Raw genomic sequence first — 23,583 nt, 5'->3', positions numbered from 1 at the left:
GAAGTTTTCATAAGGATGGAGGATCCAAGTCAGCAGATCTCCTAAGAAACGTCAACCCCTGGCTGCCTGCGAGCGCCTTGTCCCACTTCCCCACAACCTCTGATGCCAAGTTGTTATAGTTAATTCCCAATATGTGTTACCACCCAGAAGACCGGGATCAGCACTTGGGTCTGAGTGTGCCAGGCGCTGGGAGGCCACACAGTGTGAACACATCTCTTCCTCAGTAACCAAATCTAACGCATGACACTGCAACAAGAAGGGTTAGACATGGGGGACTGGAAAAACAACCTGTGGCTATACAGACTATGTCATTGTATAAATCGATAGATAGATCAATGTTTTCTTGAGGTAAGTGAAATGAATCAAATACCAGAAATCTCTGTTGTTCATGTAAGAGCTGCTACAGAATAAGCGCATTTGCTTCGGGACTTCTCAGAACTGGCTCCACAGTACCACATGAGGCACGCACTTGTTGCAGAGCAGCATACCAAGGGGATCCATCTGTACTCAAGTATTTAATCTGATAAGCCTGAAAGCTTCAAATTTAGTTGCAGCTGGTCTGCAAAATAACAACTTTGGTGGGAAACAGTCGCGGCATTGGTTTTGGATCAGAACCTCAAAGAAAAGTTTCGGATGATCATCTGTTAGACCATCAAGGACCTGAGTAATTACGTATCTGGTGGGATCCCTGTATACAGGAAAAAAAAAGAAGTCTGAAACAGAATATAATTTGCCTTTATTTAATTTAGTCTCCAATAATGATGCATTATTTATAAAGTCCAAAAAAGTAGTAAAGCAAGATTTTCTGTGAGGCATTTTATTTGTTAGGAAATGAGTTAAACAAATGAGGTAATTAGAAAAATTAAAGATAAAAATGATGATTCAATATGAGAGAGATGCACACATGGCTACTCAGGAAATTCTGCTGTAAGAAATTACCAAGGCCAGATTACCAGACACCTATCTGCTAAAAGATTAAATCAATCAATGTTGGAACTGCTTTTTCTCAAGAAACTGGCCGCTGTCAAATCCGCTTCTTTCAAATCATTATATATTCCCACGGGGTCAAAATTCTGGCTTGAAGCCAAGTCTTCAATCAGTTTTCGGCCCATTTTTCTTCCTGCTTCAGTAGACATAGCCTTTTGCCAGAGCTTCAGCAGCAATCCGCCTTGGAAAGAAACAGAATGTGACATTGTCAAATTAACATGGAGCACACGCAGCTCACAGCACACAAGGGATGAAGTGCACGTCTGGCAACAAACACCCACCACTCTCCTATGGACAGTGAAATGTAGACAAAGCTGGAGCGTGCCGATGGGTTAATAATTGCCTACAACTCTGTAGGGAAACATGGGCCATTCATTCAGCTCAGGTTCCTTTGTACTGATAGACAACTGGGCTTGTTCCCTTGTCACAAGTGTTGCAAGTCAAAATGATTGAAGATGCATGTTAAGGTCTTGTTCTGCAATTGCACATAGCTTCATGGCTTATGAAGCAGTGGCCTGGTAGTTATAATTATGCACATCTTTGTTTTTCCTCTAAATCAACCAAGAATTTGCACTTCTGCCAGCTAAGGCCTCAAGTTAAAGAAGCAAATGATCCTAATACTTTTATCCAGGCAATGAGCAGTGGCCCTCTGGGAAACGTGCCTGACCAGTCCAGCATTAGCACCAGTTTGCAGGACAGTCATTGCCTGCTCCCCACTCCTCTCAGTGCTGATCTTCATGGTGGATAAAGGGTCCACAGAGGAAAATCTGAGGGTAAAAAAAAAAGTCCACTAGAAAACCAAGAGGAGTTTATTCTCCTGCAAAACATGCTTTTGTATAAAACTGGAAACAGTGAAGAATTGAATCTGCATGGTACTGTACAAGGGAGATGAGGAGTTAAGAGGTGAAGGCAGCAAATGGTCCTCTTGTCTAGGAGGACTGCAGAAGGACCACAGGAAAGGTGAGGACAGCAGGAAAGGTCTTGAATAACAAGACATCTGCTGTTCTGCCTTCGGATATTGGTGACGGACAGAGCATAAAAAGTAAAGCTTCTGACTGTCCGTGAGTCAAGAAGCTTTAGAGGTAGCACGGCACTCTCTCAGTACAGGTCCCTGCTGGACTGGCAGAGGCAGCTAGAGGAAAATAAAGAAAAATCAAACTCTGAATCAAGACATCAAATCTCACTCTGAGTTGGACAGGGTCCCGTCCTAAGAGGTACGGAGACCTTCTATCTGCAGCTGAAGTTTGCAGCACCAAAAGAGGACTTCACAACTCACAGGATGTATTTAAAAGTTTGAGGAATCCGACTGTACAAAACCAGTACGTCACACTTTGTCATCTGAGTTTTGTAGCAATAAGATCTAGTGTTTCAGGTCCCTGCTGAGGCTGCGGATCCAGACCCAAGTCAAATTTGGTTTAAAGCTCCTTTTCTGATCTGCAAAGCAGTCACCAGGCTGAGTTAGCTGGCAGTTAACTCTCAGCTGAATGCAAAGCCTGCTCCTTCAAAGCAGAGTCAGGGAAACCTCCCGCCTGCAAAGCAAGGGATTTCAGCTACTGACTTCATTATGGCTGCACCTGCATCAAACTTCTTCATCCCTCTCTTTCCTTCCCTCTACCATGGTGGGCATCCACGCCTCTTCTCCTCTCTCCCTCCAGTGCTGCCCTCGCCTGCTCTGCTGCCCTGGTGCTCTGCTCCCTCCTTGCTGCCCTGCTGCTGGTCGTGCTTTTCCTTGCTGTGCCCCCTTCCCCCCTGGAGGTAGGTGAAGAAACCCCGAACTGTGCCACCGACTACCGGGCATGGGATAGGGCTGTTAAGGTCCTTATTCAGACTATGAGGCACCCCTCGTGCTGTGTGGATGGTGTGAAGGAAGCACTCTTTGGAGTGAGGAGGCTCTTTTGTAACACCGAATAGCTTCATTAAACTGCCTTTTTCAGCTATAAATACAGCCAGTGAGAGAATTTTCACTGAAATGAATAGACGGAAGAAGAAGATCACAAAACAAATGCCGTAGCTCTGGATATTAGTTTTTCAGTGTATTTTTATATTGTATTTTCATTTAAAGATTCAAAATAATTTTCCTTCACAAAGGGCAAACAAAAACATCCAACCCAGCAATACCTAGGAGTGAACTGAAACCTCAGAAGAGTGTAATTCTGTGTCTCACCGCTGGATGGTGATGCACGACTTACTTTAGTGAACGTGATGAAGCCTGCATTGTCTAAGGACGGAGTTTTACAGGGACAGATGAGATTCTCTATTAAACCAAAGATTGAGACAAAACCAAAAAAACCAAAACCGGAACACTTGTGGGCACACAAACTATTGTTCATGATCATTTGCCCATTTTTTTGTAATGGCCTCAATCGATCTAATAACATAATTTACAGCTTTAATGGGTTCAGATTTAACTGGTGAAGGACAAAGTAGTGTCTGTGTTTTTAAAGTTCCTGTGAAAACTGGAGGCAAAAAAGTAAGATCATCTGCTCCAACAAATGATGCATTTGTCCCACGTGAAATCCTCACCGCGTATTGTCAGTATCCCATTGCTGCGTTTGTGTTGTTTACTTATGGTTGTATTTTTAGCTGTGCTGTTTCAGTGTTAGTCTCTAGGAAGTGTTTATACTATTGTATATCAAAAATCAGTGTGTTCATGTGGAGAAATGTGTAGAAACAGAGAACAAGATATTAAATATGTATGGATTACAGACGTTTGTAGGTCGGGCTCGTACCTGTCAATTGATTTGTTTTGTGAAGAGCTCTCAGTGAAAGCAGGACTCTATTTTGCTGCGGACTGAAGTCACTAATCAACGGGAGGACATCCCCCTCAACGAGCATCCTCTGGGGCAGGAAAGCCTGGAAGTTGTTTGTGGTCTGTAAATCTGTAGAGAAGTGTGTGGCTGCAATGAAATCTACAGCATTAGCCCAGTCTTCACCGAAATTTGCTTCTGGATCTGAGAGATATTTTAAGCTGAAAGAGATTAAAATAAAAATGTAACAGATAATTGAAATCCACTGTAGAATACATTAGTCTATAATTTATCCCAAAGATGTTTTGTTCAGTATAAAATCCTGAGCGCCACAGTGACTTAAAGCCACCTTCAGCACTTTACATGTAATTTGTCCTGGCATGACTGCCTCTGGCCGGACAGCACAGATCCTGACTCGGGCCCTGGCTCCCAGAGAGGAATCAGCATCTCACGTTAAGCCCACAGCCTGCGCACCCACTGCAACCTGGGCAGCCATCTCTCGCTCATGGGTCATCCCATGCTCGGAGAGAGCGGAAGTAGGAGCAGAGCCTAAAGAGCAGAGGGCTAAAGTAGGAAAGCTCACGTGGGCTTTGTTGAGATACTGTGCTTCCAAAGAGGCATGCAGGTAGGAAGATCCCCCTTGGCCACCTCTCTCGTCCCCATACCTGTCCTGGAACTTGGGCAGCGCGTAGGCAATGGAGGTGACGTGCGCCCTCCACATGAGACTGAGGGCATCATCCAGTTTGAAGGAGGAGAAGGTTGCCGGGCTCGTGGCTTTGTGTTCTGTAGACAACAGATACTGCAGCAATAGGGAGGAAAAAAGGCAGAGAAACGGGGTGGTGGTTTAAACCCGATGAATTTTTCAGACTTACGCACATACCTCACAAAATAGTAAGTTTGCAAGCTAAGGGAAATTGCTTTTGAGTAGTTAGAATGTGCTGCTCTGTAAGTAACTGTAATGTCTGACATAGGGAGAAAAAGATGATTACTATAGCCCTATAAAGTGAATAGGTATCCCCACTGAGGTTAACTGGAGTTGCCGTTCTTTCACTTCAACAGAGTGAGGGTTTTACCCACATAATCTAGGTATTCTGTCACAATAGTTCTGTGGATTTTTGTATCTGAGTGCCATGGAAGCTTCCGTACTGAAATATTGGATTCCTTGCAAACCTGTTTATACTCTTTCGGCCACAACTTTCTGGAGGCTTTCAGAAAATAAGAAAATGATTTTTAATGGTTATCATTATGGCTATTTGAGGAGTAGATCTTTTATAATAACTTCTGAAACATACTGCTTAGGAAAAATAATCTTAAGAAAACAAATCCAGTTTTGCTCCTAAAACCTCTACCTTCACTCACAGTTGCCAAGAGGGACTTATGGTTTAAATTTTCTGATTATTATCAATTATTTGACTACCAACAAAAATGTTGAATATAGAAGTCTATCTATAAAAATAGTTATTGAATCTATGAAGTAAGAAATATTGTCATCTTTGGGATTAGGGAACAGCTGAATGAGGAGGAAAGAGAATATCTGTTTGCACAAATAAGCGTCCTTCTGAATGAAGTTTCAGCATTTTCAGTTTTTTAGATGTTCAAAGGAATAAATGAACCAACACAAGGCCATTTCTCAAGGGTAACGTTCTATCTTGCATGCTTGTTTTGCATTGCTAACAAAAGCAGTATAGCAAGAATACAAATATAACTGTTTGTTAACAAAACAGTCTCTTGGGACAGACTCCAAAATACAGAATTATCTTAAAGGAAGGAAAAAAATCCATAACCTGTAAAAATCCTGTCCTTCTTATCTCTGACTCACTTTATGTCACGCATTCCATTTTTTCTGCTTGTTACTTTTATATTAAGCTGTTACTGAAAGCAAACCACGCTCTCTGAATCTTACAAATAACAGTAATAATAGTTTTTTTAAGTAATATTCTGGTATAATTTCCTACAAAATGTGAAAAAAAAAAAAAAGTAAAATTATTTACTTCAAAATAGGCCTTCCACTCATCCATGAGCTTGGGAAAGCGAGACCGGCAGTCGGCAACACTATAACAGAAATCAGCTCTTCGCTCCTCTGGTGGCAATATTTCTATCTCGTGCTGCAGCTGCCCAAAGAGGCCAGCCTCCACTGCCCCCAGAAAGGGTATGACAGCCAGGTAGTAGTTCATACCTGTAACAATAATTAAAAAGGTGGAGGTGTTAACCACAAGCAAATGAAAAATTCCTGCCTAGAAAAATGAAAACTCTCCCATACCAAATGCAACCGTTTCAAACGGCCACTGATGCAACTGTGTTCAGCAGTGGGACATATGTACTGAAATGCACTAATGATGATATCTGTATTGATTTAGATATGATTTGTAATATTCATTTATATATTGTCCTTTAATAGCCTTGCATGAGCTGACAGTATGCTATACTTTGCAGGAAAGGACAAACACCTGAAAAAAGTTAGATCTTTATAGGTTGTCATGTACAGGACATCAAAAGTCTCTCAAATATTAGTTGCAACTAAGTACAGAAAGACTAAGGGGTACTCCATGAATATTGTTTTCATTTTAAAAAACCCTCTTCTATGCATCCTAGGCATATAAGAAAGGAAAAGGGAAATACTAGTGATATTTTACTGGAAAATACTAATTTTCCTTTTAAAAAAGATTTCTCTCACTGAAAACTTCTTGGAAATGACCTCAGTTTGTTTGTTTAGATTTATTTTAGGATGATGGCTTCCTTTGGTCTGATCCATAAGTTGGAGCAGTCAGACCCAGCACGTAGGAAACCCAGGTTCAGTTCTCACCTGTGCCGGACCACTTCTCCAGTGAGAGTGCCCATAGGGCTGTTTGATATTCCTCATTTGAAAGGAGGATTTTAAATTCTCCTCTTAATTGTGTCCTCTTCGTAGAAATAAAGTTTAATAACTTCCAGTGAAGAAGAGCCTGGAGACCAGCTGTTCTCCCTCTTGGGTGGGTACTCCTGAGCCACTGTGCTGAGAAGTCATTAGCTCGTGCATGGTCTCAGGGCCATGGACTGCCTAGGTATTTTGTTACACAGTCCCGACAGTGAGGACCAAAATCATCAAAACCTGACCACCTACCATGTGTCCCTGTCCTGCTCGTGGGAAACCATTGTTCCACCTCCTGTATGTGGGCCTGGCTGAGAATTCAGGAGGAAATGTATGGCCAGTCAGAAGAGCAAAGGAAAAGTCCCAAGTGACAAGAAGACAGTGTCGCACTGGGAGTCATTGCTAAGCTGGGTCTTGCTTCTTCTTCACAATTTGCATGAGAAGTGTTGAAACCTGGATTTAACATCAGAAAGTACTTACATTCTTTTAAATGGGCTTTCATATATTACATATTTATACCTGCTTGGGGGACTCAGAGGGCAGAAAACAATGCAGGAAAGGACTATACTGAATATTATTCCAGGCAAAAAGAACTGAACTGTTTAAGCAGGGAGTGTCTTATACATCTTGGGGCGTATTAAATGTCAGTTGCTGGTTTAAGCTCATTCCTGGCTTTGTACGACTACTCATGCCAGAGATGGCTGCCCTGAAGGCCAGCCAAAATCACTTACATCCTCAGTTGTAAGATGTAAGAGACATTCCTGTGCAGTCTGAAGGACTTTTTGCATGTTCCTGCTGCAATAGGGTAAATCAAGGCTGAGTATACTTTTTCTGGAGGCAACAAAATTGGTATCATGCAAACGTGCATTGTTTAGAAGCGAAGAGCAGGAATGCAAACACTGAGAAAGTAAAGGTGGTGGTTTCTGTTCCAGGAAGGTCCCCTGCTTGCACAGGGCTATGCAATGACCCTTCTTACTTGTCACTGCATGGGACACCTTCCCACGGAGCAGCTAGTGCTAGTTACCCACAGAAACGGGAAAGTGAACTTAGTAGTTGGAGTGAGTATCATAGTGAGCTTTGGTTTTACTCTAAATTTACATTTTAAATTCACTCTATGCTTACGTCTTTGATCACTTGAAGATATACACATTTAATTGCTGGCTTACAGCCAGAAGCTTCATTCCAAGGGTGTCTACAAGAAAGCACTCATGTGGCAGGGAAGAGACAGAGCTGCTCGCTGCAGCCTGCCAGCAGGTCTGGTGGAAAGGGGTCTTGTGACAGGACAGCAGGGAAGCTGAGGGAGTGAGGGACAGAAGTGATAGAGGGAAAATGTGCGAGAGGAAAAAGAATTGATTTAACAAGGCCAAGTGCCGGGTCCTGCACTTGGGTCACAACAACCCCATGCAATACTACAGGCTTGGGGAAAAGTGGCTGGAAAGCTGCCTGGCAGAAAAGGACCTGGGGGTGTTGGTCGACAGCCGCCTGAATATGAGCCAGCAGTGTGCCCAGGTGGCCAAGCAGGCCAATAGCATCCTGGCTTGTATCAGAAATAGTGTGGCCAGGAGCACTAGGGAAGAGGCTGTCCCCCTGTACTTGGGACTGGTGAGGCCGCACCTCGAATACTGTGTTCAGTTTTGGGCCCCTCACTACAAGAGAGACATTGAGGTGCTGGAGCGTGTCCAGAGAAGGACAACGAAGCTGGTGAAGGGTCTGGAGCAGAAGTCTTCTGAGGAGCGGCTGAGGGAACTGGGGTTGTTTAGCCTGGAGAAAAGGAGGCTGAGGGGAGACCTTATCGCTCTCTACAACTACCTGAAAGGAGGTTGTAGAGAGGTGGGGGTCGGTCTCTTCTCCCAAGTAACAAGCAATAGGACAAGAGGAAATGGCCTCAAGTTGCGCCAGGGGAGGTTTAGATTGGATATTAGGAAGAATTTCTTCACCAAAAGGGTTGTCAAGCATTGGAACAGGCTGCCCAGGGAAGTGGTGGAGTCACCATCCCTGGAGGTATTTAAAAGACGTGTAGGTGTGGTGCTTAGGGACATGGTGTAGTGGTGGACTTGGCAGTGCTAGGTTAATGGTTGGACTTGGTGATCTTAAAGGTCTTTTCCAACCTAAACGATTCTATGATTCTATGATTCTAGGAAGAGAAAGAATATTTAAACTGGAGGACTTACAAGGCCTTTTACCTCCTTAAAAAAAAATATTTCCATCATTTTATTGCCTTTAGATACAAGTAGTGATTGTAATCTATAGGTCAGGCTTGTCTTCCCCACCCCCATCCTATCTGTCAGTTCTGTTTCTGAAAAAAATAGAAGAGCAACTTTCCAAAACAGTCAGAGTTCCAGTTTCAGAAAAAAAATGGGAGTCTAAAAATACTGACTTTGACCCAGATCAGATAAAAAGTAAATTTTAGGTTTTTTAAAACAATGTGTTCATCCAGCTTTCGAATAATGGAAACAAAAACATCCTTTGGGGGATTCTATTGGACTGGTTGGAATATGTTACTCAGTTTGGGTGTAGGCAAATTAATTAAATGTTTTTGATTTATCAAATGAGAAAATTTAACTGTTGTTTATGTTTTTTCATGGGCTCAGAAAAAAATTGCCTTGTAAGATGAACTGTGGAAATCTAGGTATGCATTGTTGTTTGAGGAGTCTATTTCCATATAGACACTGACTGTAAAAGTACCAGAGGGAAACAGGCTACACATGTTCTTGCACTTGAGACAGCGAGCACTGTAGTATCGGTGCTTTTTCTATTGATGCTACAAGTGTTATTCATTGGGCTGCCCTGTGCAACAATAAATGGGTACCCTTGAGTTGCATGTGGCATTCCCGATCACTTCCTTTCCTCTTCTGCAAAGCTCTTAGCTAGAAGTGGATACAACTGGTTTTTCCTTTCTATGTAAAAACCTGGTTATAGTAACCTCTCTCACACACTATTTTTTCTCCCATGATCCCAGCAGTGGACCTACCCTTATGTCCCACCGGAGGATAAGGTACTCTGCCACATCTACCAGGAGTGATGCCAGCAGCACAGATGGCTGAGTTAGCTCAGAGCTAGTCCTTCAGTAGACTTTGTCACTTTGCCTTTTCTCTGCACTGCCTAGTGCAAAGGTGGTTCCAAATTTGATACTACCATCATTGAGATGACACTGCTTCCTGCACTGCATATTTGCTTCAGTGTAATGGATAGACCCATTCTCCTCTTACACTTATGGTACACATTTTTACAAATTAAATTCTTGTGTCTCTCAGGCGAAGAGAAACTATGTATTAACTTGATCCCTCCAGTTCAACAGAGCAACGTATGAATGGGCTGAATTATAAAAAGTGTCCAGGAATTTTGGATGTTTCCATTTTTGGGAAGACTGAATTATCTGGATGTGTATTTTTAGAGATATTGGGGAAGACACTGAAAATGTCAGTGGCATTGACATTGGAAATTCAGATCTTCAGATCTTCACTTCTCTCTTTCTTCAGTTTGTTGCTACTTATTGGAATAATGAAAAAAAAAAACCAGAATTTCAGTCTGCTAGAACTCTAAAGCCAATATTAAGGAGAACAGAAATTGTCTGATAGCTCACATATGCCAGGTCAAAGTATTAACTGAGTTTCAGCTAGGTACTTAAAAGCCTGCTGGATAAAGTCAGTGCAGTGAAGGTAATGAAGTGATTTGGATGTTGTGGGCACAAAGTCTCCCTTTATTTCATTCTACTGACGACAGTGAAGTTGTGGAGATGCAATTGAAGGCATATATGTCCTGTCAGATTTGTATTACTGAGAGTGATGCAAGAACCACAAAAATTGCTGCTTGACATTCTCACACTGTTTTAGTTTGAAGTACCAGCATCTAAACTGAACAAATATGCTCTGGAGTAATTAAAACTGTAATTCTACAAATGTCTACCAATATAGATATCCATCATGGTGTTTCCCATATGTTTGTACATGCATTTTTGCAGTGTAAATGTTTTTAAGGCTGCAAATTTGCATTTTTTTCCTTCCTCAAATAAGTTGTCAAAGTCAATTAACTTTCATTTACTCACTCACACTTAGGTGTCTTGCTGCAAATTTTTGATGGAGAATTATGTAGCACTGGAATTACTTTGTAATACAGAAGTCTAAGGGGAAGAAAGTTTCTAAATTGCCTTCTAGGATACTAATCATATTTCAGAGAAGAACAGTGTAATAGTGTATACTTACAGGACCACCAGCTTCTTACAGATATGCACAGAAGGTCTCCATCTTCATAGCCACAGGAAGTCACATTGGAAGGATCTGCTAATCTGCCTGAATCAAATGAAATAATACACCAAATACTTCTTAATCTTTTTCACACAAGAAATCCCACTGAGATGAAAAAAAATATATAGGAGTAAAGCATGCAGAATTTTGCTCAGAGAAGCAGAACAATTACTGTTGTTTTGCTTCATCAACTACTGTTCCTAGAGTAGTTGAATTTCTCAGTCAATACTTCATGTGGTGCATGGTAATTTGATTGTGTTTTACAGTTCAGTTTATTCCTCACTGTAAATGCATTCTGAGAATTTGTGAAACTGTCTGAAAGTAGGACATCGCAGTGATATTTTTATGGAGATATAAATATACATGCACATACAGGCATAAACACATGCATAGCGGATGCATCATTTTCAATAGGTGCAGGGCTGCTAGTGTAGGAGAGCTGCTTAACGAGCAGAATAGCACAAATTACATGTGTTAGTAATTGTTTCACCTAATTGGGTTGTGTGATACTGAATCCCTTCCAGTTTAATGATGCCTACAAACACGGCCTTACTGTGAAGCTAAGCATGCAAATGTTGTTGTATCTGATTAGCAGGTTTTTCAAGCATCTGTGCTGTAGCAAACATGCAAGACGTTTCAAATTTATTAGTGACAGCATGTAAGGCATATTTTACTTTAAGCACGCGAGGTGGAGAAATAGCCTAATTCCTGAAAGCATAATGTAGGTGTACATTATGTGCTAATTAGTCATGTGGTGAGTCAGGGAGTCTGCTTTAAGTGTATAATGTGAAATTACCATGGTCAGGTCCAATGACTTGAGCTATTCCAGAAGCTCCCAAACTCTGCTCTGCAGAGCACTTACTCTCTGACGAGTCAACTGAATGCTAACACTGTCATTTCTGTCAGATTAGAACTAACCCTCATTACATTCTTTAAAATCCAAATCAAATTTCCTGATACTTTTTACTTGAGAAGAAGAGATGATCGTGAACCATGTGCATGCAGATTACCCTAATTGTCCTCTCTAGCTGACAGGACAGAGCTTGTGCTTTGGGCCATGCTGGCTGCTCGAGCCTGTACCTTTCTGTAGCAGAGTGCTGAGGGCACGAACTTGCAGTGGTGAGGAATGCAGTTCAACGGGGTATTTTTTTAAATGAAAAATGATATTTTTTAATATTTACAGAAAGTTTTTTTTTTTCAAGATTGTACTTTGACACAGGGCATCAGAAATAGGCAGCAGTAGTTCACTGGTGTGCAAAGGGGATGAATGGGAAGGATAAAGGAAAAGAAGAAAAAGAAGACAAAATGTTGCAGAAGAATTGCACAGGTGATTTATCAAAGATTGTTAGACTAAGTGTTTTGGAAAATGAAGAGTGCCGGGCAGTATCAGTGATAATTATAAGATATGTATGAATTACTTGGAGCTGGAAGCACTAACCCTACTTCCAGGTCTACACTCCAGGTTTGTCCTCTCTGCTCCCTCCTATTCCCTGTTCTTAACATGATTGTTATTTCAGTCTTCAGGTCTACCCAAGCTATCTGTATTGACAATGCCTCCCAGCTGTATGTCATTAGCAACTATGTGCAACCTCATCAGCAAGATTTCTCTGCTATTTTTTGTGGCAAGGTTGTTAATGAAAAAGCTAAATGCAGTTGTTCTCAAGAATGATAATTGAAGAACTCTGAACATATCCTCCATTTAGCTGTAAACTTCCCTTAGCAACAGTCATCACTAAACTCTCCTTTAGGTGTTCCCTTACCAGATTTGAAATTCCCCTTTTCATTCTTGTTTTGTAAAGTGTCATTAAAAACTTTCATTCTATGCTTTGATTATACAAAGGGAGGAAATGTATTTCTGGACTTCAGTAAAACATCAATTAACCATAAAAGAAAATATCCAGTTAGTTTGACACAATCTACCTTTGATTCACATAAGCTGCGCTCTATCCCTTTTTCTATTTAGCTCCATGTCTTTAAATATTCTTTCCTCTATACTTATTCTAATGTCTTATGATGTAGGAGATCTACTGCTGATGTAGGAGAAATAGGTATTTTTGTGTCCTTATCCCATTTTGCTTTCTTCTTAAATATAGGTACAACCTTTCCTACTCTTCGGACATACAATACCACCTGAATCTTTCTTGCTCCTGGATTTGTACTTCTATATGTCAGTTCTTCCAATTGGGGCTAGAGACTATCCAGTTTCCTCTGTCCGTGTAGGTAGGACTCTCACTTTAGCTCCGTCTCCCAAGTGACAATTTTTATTTCCACAATCTCATTCCTATCAGCCATGCTGTCTCAACATCATTGTCTCTACTGTAAATTTAGGCAAATTACTGATTTCCTTTTATGTCCATGAGTAGATTATTGCAAATCTTTGTACCACTCATTAAATAGTAGCTTCACTTGCTCTTTATGGTTTATGTAGGACCATATGCATAAAAATATTTTTCAAGTAACATAACTTTCATGACCAGACAGGATTGTTCATGCAAAAATTTTTGTAGCGTTTTCAAGGATCTGCTGTCCTGCACCATGAATCCAAGTCCTGCTTTTGCTTGCCCAAGTTTATTATGTTGATACACAAATGCTTCAGTCATTCCTCATTAATCTAGCCAAGCTGCCTATCTGCATTAGGTTTAGCCAGTTGCTAACCTCACTACTGTAGACACCAAAATGATGTCTGTCTTTCCCCCTTATCCACTTATCCTTCAACTTCTCACATTTTTTACTGTTAAAGTCTTTCCAGCCATGTGATATTTCTCCTTCTACTATTTTTTCAACCTTCTGATCATGTAATTTCAAAAACATATCTCCTTGCCTAAGGACCAGTCCTATGACTCTTTGGCAGGTGACAGTAGAATCATAGAATAGTTTGGGTTGGAAAGGACCTTTAAAGGTCATCTAGTCCAATCCCCCTGCAATGAGCAGGGACATCTGCAACTAGATCAGGTTGCTCAGAGTCCCCTCCAACCTGACCTTGAATGTTTCCAGGGATGGGACATCTACCACCTCTCTGGGCACCCTGTTCCAGTGTTTCACCACCCTCACTGTAAAAAATTTCTTCCTTATATCCAGTCTAAATCTGCCCTTCCTTAGTTTAAAACCATTACCCCTTGTCCTGTTGCAACAGGCCCTGCTAAAAAGTTTGTCCCCATCTTTCTTACAAGCCCCTTTTGAGTACTGAAAGGCTGCTATAAGGTGTCCCTGGAGCCTTCTCTTCTCCAGGCTGAACAACCCCAACTCTCTCAGCCTTTCCTCATAGGAGAGGTGCTCCAGCCCTGGGATCATTTTCATGGCCCTCCTCTGGACCCACTCCAACAGCTCCATGTCCTTCTTGTGCTGAGGGCTCCAGAGCTGGACGCAGTACTCCAGGTGAGGTCTCACCAGAGCAGAGTGGAGGTGCAGAATCACCTCCCTCGACCTGCTGGCCATGCTTCTTTTGATGCAGCCCAGGATATGGTTGGCATTCTGGGCTGTGAGTGGCACATTGTCGGTTCATGTCCAGCTTTTCATCCACCAGTACCCCCAAGTCCCTCTCCACAGGGTTGCTCTCAATCCCTTCATCCCTCAGTCCGTATTGACACTGGGGGTGACACAGTAGGTCTTTACCCATCTGTGCAACCGGGTGTAAATCTTCCTCTCACACACCGTGTCCCTCATCTCTATTTGAGAACTGTCCCTGCAACTAGGCACATCTTCACTTTGTGGATGACGCCACCCTACACAACTAGATCATTTCCAGCAGGTCACCACCCAAGCGTAGCTTCTGCATCCAGTCATCTTTGCCTCTGACATGCATTGGGTCAACTCTCCTGCTGCACCAGCCATTCCCTTCATCTTCTGTTTCTTTTCCTATACATAAAGAAGGGAAAGAGGAAAAAGCTTGCCTAAACTCCAGCCAAATTCTTCTTACTGCTGTCTGTTTGCCAGCTAGTTGCCTGCTTGGATTTTGCTTACTCTACCCCCTTTTCCTCCTTTTCCTTATTTTGACTTAGCAGTTATTTTTCCATTAGGTGTGACTAAATGCTGGCAGCCTTCCTTCACCACCAGCTGCAGCACCTCTGCTTCTTCCAAACGTACAGCTTCAGCCAAACCACCACCTCACGAAACTACAGATTGCAACCAATAAAGAAAACAACAGGCAGACAGATGCATTTGCTTACGCCTGGTTACCACCAGGCACAAGTTCCTGAAAACATCATTGACTATTATTCCTTTCTTCCCACCTCTCCAGATTGGTAGAACAAGGCAAATCAACTCCAGCTTTGAACGGAAAGCACTGCAAGCTGCGTGTGAAGCAGCATGTGGGAGAACACGTTCTCTGATAAAGCCCTCGATAGGATACTGCAGCCTTAGCCTCAAAGGACCTTTCACATATGTGTTTCTGTGTCTGCTTCCCTGGCATGACCAACAAGCAAACAAGAATGACCACCCCAGATAACAACTAGCTTTTGGGGGATGAGCCATTAGAATTTGGACATAATCTTAAAAATTAAACCAAAAACCCCCCAACAAACAGAAACTTTGATTTTTGTGAAAAACATATTCAGAAAATAATGAAGCTACTCCTAAACTGATCAAAAATGGCAAACGGAAACAAATTCTCAGAGGGAGAGATGGACTTTCAACTATCTGTATTAGAAATGAAACTCAAACCACTGATGAAAGATCATAACATTAAAACCAAAAAAAGCCTATCAGTTAACAATTTGAGAACAGCACTGCCAAGTGCAGTACCTAAAATCTACCTACCCTAAATTGGAGCAACTGGGAATATCTTTTCAAAGATTTTCAGCTAACTGAAATATTGCCATTTAAACCACAGATCTTCTGGATTCTGACCAGTCCTGTGTTTAGCAATACCTTTTCCTGTAAGGAACTTTAACAGCTATTGCACAACAAGGCAAGGGTGTTCTCTTAATTCAGGATTTCTCTTTCAAATCAGCAGCTTAGCTCAGTATGTCAAAATTTACACTGTCTGAGGCTATACTGGGCTTGTGAGGCAGAAACCTTGGAAAGGGTGACCCAAAGTGGGTCTCATAAATACTTAGCTGTTCCAACAGCTCAAGGACATAACTCATACCTGTACGAAATTGCCACCCATGCTGCAACGGTAATCCCCAGAGAATATTGCCAAAATTTTGGGATCCAAAGGCAGTAAAATATTTGGCTGAAGAGTTTAGCAAGTTCTTATACAGTCCCAGTCGTTCTTGATAGTTCCAAGCATTGATGACAATTTTGTTGTCCTTTACTAGGAAATCCAGCAGATTTTCAGGGGCAAGATCCCACAGAGGGGGATAGGCATCTTCTCCGGTGGCATCTTTTTCACTCAGTGCTGCGGCAGTTGCTGGACTCAGGGTTACAGTCACTATGAGAAGAGCATATATACCAAAGTAGGGCCGCATTGTGAAGGTTTGTGACTCGGGTGTTTGCGGCTGCAGGGCTTTTATCATGAAAGGTGAGGGCTGGGCAAAAAAGGGTGACTCAGAAGCAGAGGTGTCTGTCTCCCTTCCCTCTTTCCAGTGACCCTGACGTGGAGTTGCCAGATTAGCAAGCTGTGAGTAATGCTCTGTCCTCCCCGTGGGATGTGGGGAGCAGCAGCAGATGTTTAAGAGGGATCAGTCTGACCAGAAAATGCCCAAATCTGTGCTGCCTATGACATATACCCATCCTCCCAAAAAGCTGAGGGGCTACAGTACTGATATTGTACAGTTGCATTATCAACCTTTTTGTCCCTGTGTTTCTTACTAGCTGTCACCTTCCCTTTCCCTGCCTAATTCCTTCAGGTAAAGAAGGGACAGCAATGCCGCAGAGCTCACCCCAAAACAAGCGCAGGCAGGGTTAGGTTAGGGCTGAAGTGCTCTGAGGGGGGCTCCAGGCACCGACCAAGGAGCAGCAGTAACATACGGCAGGCGCTGCCATTGGCACCTTTGTCTTTTGGCCTTGGGGCAACTGCCTGCAGCCTTCAGATCCTAAAAGCGTTGGAAGTAGCCAAATCAGCCTGGCTGCAGGCCGTGCAGCACCTGGCGAGCTGTATTTTTAGTGTTTGTTTGTCTTGTGTGGAAATGGTCATTATAAAGACCTAAAGTCTCCTATTAAACCTCCATGATCTTGTAGACTCCAAAGGGAATACAAAGGCCACCACTCCACTGATAAAATCAGTGTCTAAGTTACACTCCAACAAAAATGAAACTGTCCAGCTACCTTCACCTCACCTACTTCCAGGACTTTATAATCTTCAGCTGCTTTTTCTCAGATAAGCAATGGTTACAAAAGAGGACTCAGCAAACACACACATAATTTCTTATCTCTGTAGTCTTTCTTTCGCATGAGAAAAATTGCAAATGCCCATTTTCTTTGAAGTAATTCTGTGACTGTTGGTTGGGCTTTGTGTGCTTAAAGTACCTTAAACCCTGGATGAGAGCAAGTCAAAATTGGCTGCAAACTTTTGACAGTAAATTTAAAAGAAATCTATCAGTGCAATTCAAATTTTTTCCATCTTCTCTATTTATTAAGGAGACTTTCTAGTAAATAGCATAATTTTTCAATGGTCACTTTTTATTTTTGGCTCCACTAATGAGAAAGAAACCCAAAGGCTTTTGAAAAAACAATCAGTGTTCAACAGAGATTAGCACAGATCTGAGAACGCTTTTCCTAATCATGCTGCCTCACTAAGGTTTCAGATAATCAAGTTGTTCTTTCATTAAGTTTCTATGGATGGGATTTATCTAACCTAACTGTGGGTATTTAAACATTAACCTAGCTATGTAGATTTCCTCGACAGCCAAAGCAGAGAATCAGGCATGTCCAGAATGTAACTTGCTTAAAATACACCGCTGAGAGATGTATTGCTCTCGACTGACTGCAGAGGGAGTTGAAATTACAAGTTTAGCTTTAGACATAGAAAAATACTTCTAGATTAAATAAAATCAATATTAAATAAAATCTTATCTACTTTTATATAACAATTTCAGAAATGTTTTAAAAGTTACTTGTTTTTTTATTGAAAGAAGACATTCTATAAAATAATCCTGAGGATAAATGCCAAGAACTGTATTGTTTTTATATACATATATGTTAGGTTCTAATTGAGGTAATGAGCAGTGAGGCTCACCTGAAGAGCAAGGATGCTGAAAGGCATTAGCTAGGGCACATGATATATGGAGGAAACCTGTGGTTCTATGAAATAAAGGGTACAAAGGGCATAATTGCACTAGGGCAGAAATTTTAGTTGGAACATGAAGGATTGAGTAACGGTGGGGGTTATTTTTACCATCACCGTAAGAAGCGCCTGATTTGGGAGTCTGAACTCTCTCTGCCTTTCTATAGTCAAGGAGGAGAGTTTGAATTCTCCTGGTGAGAGATACCAGTCATTCGTATTACATGAGTGATTTAACTTTAGGTGCCTAAGGTAAAGAGATGTGAATAAACACTTTCATTTTTCACAGAGATACCATATAGTTACATCCTCATGGCAGATGACATGTAGCAAATGGACTGGTTCCACATTTGTGTGGAACTTTATTGTGCATAAAAAATTGCACTCCTGCTCTGTCATCTAGAAAGGCAGACCCTATTAACACCAGTCTGGGCAGGCATACAAATATGAATTACTAGTCCGGATGCAAAAACATACTTTGTCAAAAGACTTATAAGACAGAATTAAGATAAAGTAATGATGTAATGCCTGCCTTATATCAATTTTTGAGCTATTTGATTAAAAAAAAAGGTTTGTGCTATACACTAAATGGTAGATAATGTAAAACAAGAATACGCCTACTAGACAGACTCTGCTGATTTCTTTCACCTTTTAAGTTTGAGCCTTTTGCCTTATTATGATAACAAAAAGTCTTCAACAACCCACTTAATCTTTAAAGTATCAAAAATATTTTTAAATTAATATAATAAAAATATTCTTCCTGCAAAATATTATAATTAATTTTATAAGTCTTACACCATTTTTCTGCTTATCTGTGGGGCAAATGAGTTGCTGAAGTTTTTCTAAGACCTTAAGGACAACAGCTTTCTTTTGAGAAATCTCTGCGCTGGCATTTCCAGCTTGGAATCCAGTCCTGCTGGTTTGCTCTCCTGAGCAGAGGGGAGGATTCACCTGATGTCAACTGGACTTGAGTGGTGGTGTTGTCAGGTCTTGAGTCATAATGTCCCTTTGGGGATGTCATCATTTTACATAAGTGGAAGATTAAGGAATACTGTTAGTAACATCACCATCACTATTTTACGCACCACTCTTTTAGTAAGTACTCTACTAGTTACCCCGTATGGCTGTGCTTTTACAGACATTGTAACAGAAGCAAGTCCTGGAAAATCTTGTAGAAGATAGATGGTAACTTCAGGTCTGATATGTAATTGTTATCAAGTTTCAAGAGAAAATGCTGTAGTTTTCATCCGGGCAGCAGAGTTTGCTTCAAGATAACTGCAAAAATGCTGATAAGCATCAATACTAAATTAGGTTAGTTGAGGTGACTATAAGAAGAAATGGTGACCCACGTTTGGTCCCAAAGCTATCAAAACATAAAGTTCCTTAGTCCTGATGGGACACACTGAGGAAGAAACTGGCAAGCTGGTGAAGAAGAGGCATCAGTACCCTCACTGGAATGAACTCAGAAGTGATGCAGAGCTTTCCAGGTGAGAAAACCTTCAGGTAACCTGGGGATGTCACTATCCTTCAGTCACGTAAAACAGCACTGAAAGGAAGGGTTCACCCACTTTCATTTAGGGCAAATGTCCTAAGAGGAAGAAGAATAAGTTTTCATTTAGATGGGATATTGGTCTAGATGAGCCTCCCTGTCACCTGGCACCCTTTTTTCACGCCCCGACACTTCCACCAGTGATTGTGGGTGCTGCTCGACTGCAAGCCATTCCAGGGAGAAAAAGACCACGGTGTAGCTAAAGGTATTCTTTATACATTTCACTGGATAAACTTGTAGCAGTGAAAATATTTAGGTTGCTTACCAGTCCCTGTTGCTATTGTCTGCAGCTATTGCTTTGAACAGACTTTCTATTTCTTTTTGTCACAGGCCTTTGATATTTGGCAGGGAGGATCTCTCTGGCTCCAGTATCCTCCAACAAAACCCCATGACAGGGCTATAGAAGGGATTTTAAATTGCTACTTCACTTCTCTTAGGTGTGGTTGTGAGTAAAGGTCATCAGCCAAAGCCTATGGTCACATGAGTGGACTCTACCACTAGTGCAGCAACACACGTGGCAAGAGCAGCAGGCACCTGAGGGAAGTTACACTGTGTGTGGGGTGGAGCTAGCAGGAGGTGTTGCGTCCTCATATCCTGGCTCCTCCACATATCCCTGGACCTAAAATTTCTCCTTCTTTGGAAAACATCATTCTTGTGTTATCTATTAATCCTGTTCTCCCTTCTGCAAAAGCCTTCCCATATTATCTGCTGATCTTGCCTCACCAGAAAGTGTAACCTGTGCTGTGGAGCCTGATAATCCAGGCTTTAAATTGTGCTGATAAATCCTGATGATGAAGGATGGTAATAAAATATTCACTTTGTCTTTTTTTTTTTTTAACAGAAGCAATCTACTGAATTGGACGTACACAGTAGAAAATTTACATTTTTTTAAAATTATTAAATTAAATTTAAATAAACTGATAATGAATAATGTTCCAAATCAAATCAAATTGCTCCTATTTTAGAAAATACCAGATTCATACCTGTGGTGCAATATTTACCATATGCAGTTTTTCTTCCCCAGATGAAGCAGTCCTTTTTCCATGAGGCTGGCTGGGTGAACGACTGGTTGGATTAATGGCTACAAAGACAAGTGTAAATCCAACGTTTCCAGCGTTCCAATTCCTAATATTAAAAGAAGATGAACTACCTACCAGCAAGGTAAAAATATTGATTTAGGAGCAGGCCTACACACAAAATATGTAATGGATACCTGATGCTGTCCCAGATGTACTCTTTCAGATCAGAGTGCCCCAGAGGAGGAGTACAAGCAATACTCAAATTTCCTGAGCAGGCTTGCTTGCAGGACCAACATTAAGGTATATAGATAAAAACTCAACCAAACAAAACCCCCTCCATCAGAGCTGAAACAGGAAAATTTGAATTAACCTGTATTTTGCATTTTCATAATGATATTATGGAGGTGTATTTACCTTGTAGGTTAGTTCAGATGATACCATAACCTTCATGTCTCTTTGTTATCTTCAGCTCAGAAGGTGAAGGTCAAACTGATCATGGAGTTAGATATCTGTAGTACTTAGCACCTACAGATATATGGTCTTCATCATCACCTCTTCGACAACACTTATCAAAAAAGACATCAGCCTTATTTTCATAACGTGATGGAATTCATCTTTGAGGCAGACCACAAAAAACCCCCGCTCACTGAAACACATTTAAAATTTGGTGAAACCAAAACAGATAGATGTATTCCTGAGAGCATCAGGGTTGTAAACAATTGTCTAATGTAGGAAGGTAATAGTACATTTTTAATATAATATGTCTATTTTTTCTCAGAGATAGTTAGTCAAATACAGCCTTAAGTCTGCTTATAAAGTCAAGGAAATCTTTTGGCTGTTTGTTTGTATATCACTAGGGAAAAACTAAACTGCAGAAAAAAGTACCAGAATCACATTGTGAGTTGGCTTTTTAAAAATCTTTCATTAATTATGCATCCATTTATAAGACAAATTAACTGAATCTTCACTTATATTTTTAGCATGGCATTTTAATTAGATGAAAATGAGAATAAGTGGGAATAACTAATTAGAAAAAATCAGCATAATGGCAAAGATTCATTAAAAGAAAGGCACAAACATCCAAAGCAGTAAATCTGTAGCTAGATGCTAGCACTCAGATTAACTGATGTGAAGTATGCAAAATGACAGCATCAATTAGAAACCTGGACCAAAACAGCTTTTTTGCGGTTTGGAAGGAGTAAACAATTAATTCAGAAATTTAAATCAGGAGATATTTTCACCTCTTGAAACTCAGAGACTGCAGAGAAAATTTTCAGAGGACTGTGATCCATCTTCTTCCAGCTGCAGCCATTTTCCTTAGACTGAAAAAATAAAAGGAAGGGGGAGGGGAGAAGCTTCCTTGCAAGAAAAGAAAGGAGAGCTGGCAAAAATGTTTCTCAAAGAAATAAATTAGTCTTTATTGTGTAAGCAGGAAAAATAAATTTTGGTACAAGACAACTTGAAAGAAATGTAGTAAAATAAAAGACAGGAGGTATAAATCATCCTTACATTTATTGCCTAATTTTGCTTCTATCATGGGAAAGAATAACACTCTTGTTGTTACTAATTGATATTCTGTGTTGGTATACAACACAGTAATTTGGTTCTGCTGTTTCATTCGCAATGACAGAGGAAATAAGGGTGATTTTCAAGAAAAACAGATATCAGTCTTGTTCAGAGAGGTGTGAATAACTCACTAGAAACAAATTCCAAACCTATTTGATTAAATTAAGATGTATATTTAACATACACTTCCTACACCAAATCAGTAATTTCTGAAACATAATCATGGTACTATAGACCTAGGCACAACAACTCATTTCTCATTATTTTGAAATGGGACCTAATGATAGTATATGGAGAGAGGTCACATCACCAAGTTGAGAGATGACAGAAAACACAATTTTTAAAGCAGAATAATTTTCTGGAAAGCATGATAAACATTTCCATTGTCCATTTTTTCATGCTTTTGTTTCACTTCACATTTATTTCTTTTTAGATTGCACCCCAAACTCCAATACTTGGATGCTCCCAAGGACTCTGCTTCTGAGATTTCTCACATGACATGATTTCATACACACCAATATCAATTCCATAATATGTGTCCAATGCAGAAAGATTCATGTGAAACCTATTTCCTGTAGCTGACAGCTATCTGCTGATACTACACAGCAAACATAAACATGACTAAGTGCCACAAAGGCCCCCAAGCTTGGGACCATAATGAAAACCCTGCGGCGCACAACCAGGCAACTGTTGTGGAACAGGGCTTTCTAGTCCATTGCCCCATGTCATCAAAAAATTAGGCGTTGGATTGTCAAAAGGATGCAAGAGAAACAGATGTTTTGTTTTAAATGGGTTTGAAAGGCATTCATTTTAGTCCCCAGGAATTCCTATCAAATGAGAACCTCTGAGGACTCACTGATTTCACTGGAAAAAATGTCCAGCTTCCCAAATATTCCTGGCCTCTTCCAGAGAGCCATTTCCTCAAATGAATGTGGCACATGACCTTACTCAGCTCAAGTCATATTTAATTGTCATATTTTACTCTCATCAGGAAGGTGAGAATAGTCTTTGTAAAAAAAAAAAGTATGTCTTCTTCAGCCTCCCATCCAGCTCTCTGTCCTGTTGCCACCTTGATTTCCAATATAACCTGAGTTCATCCTCTCCCTGCCTGCACCATCGCTTGGGTCATACCCTGTGGTCTTTGCGGGGAGCCACAACATGGTGCTTACTCACGGTGGATGGCAGACCATGGGAAAACATCCAGCAGAAGAGACTGGGGGGCAATGATCTGAATTTTTTCTGCCATTTGGGTGGTGAAGGGAGCTGCTGTTCTCCCTAGGAATAAAGGTTGCCTTTCCCGGAGAGTGATGAGACCTGTTAGAGATGACTAGGACTGTCATTGACACAGGTATAAGAAAGCCTTACACTATGGCCTAGATATAAAGGAAAGACCAGGGGTAATTTTTTTGCCTTAGCATAGACCTCACTACAGGCTAATTTACACATACTAATGTGGTACAC

General features: G+C 41.0%; 1 protein-coding gene across 1 annotated transcript; it reads right to left on the bottom strand.

Annotated features, from left to right (window-relative positions):
- Positions 1-741: 741 nt before the first annotated feature.
- On the bottom strand, positions 742-16,272 carry C3H6orf58 (chromosome 3 C6orf58 homolog). The gene is given in 7 exon segments (XM_072857903.1): positions 742-1,044; positions 1,047-1,168; positions 3,717-3,955; positions 4,400-4,533; positions 5,726-5,910; positions 10,785-10,871; positions 15,913-16,272. Coding segments are annotated over 7 exon segments (1,149 nt in total). The 5' UTR covers positions 16,235-16,272; the 3' UTR covers positions 742-984.
- Positions 16,273-23,583: the final 7,311 nt, after the last annotated feature.

The sequence above is a fragment of the Ciconia boyciana genome, chromosome 3 (genome assembly GCF_034638445.1).
Source record: "Ciconia boyciana chromosome 3, ASM3463844v1, whole genome shotgun sequence".
Lineage (NCBI taxonomy): Eukaryota > Metazoa > Chordata > Aves > Ciconiiformes > Ciconiidae > Ciconia > Ciconia boyciana.
The sequence above is the reverse complement of the archived record's forward strand: the minus strand, read 5'-3'. Positions and strand labels throughout refer to the sequence as shown.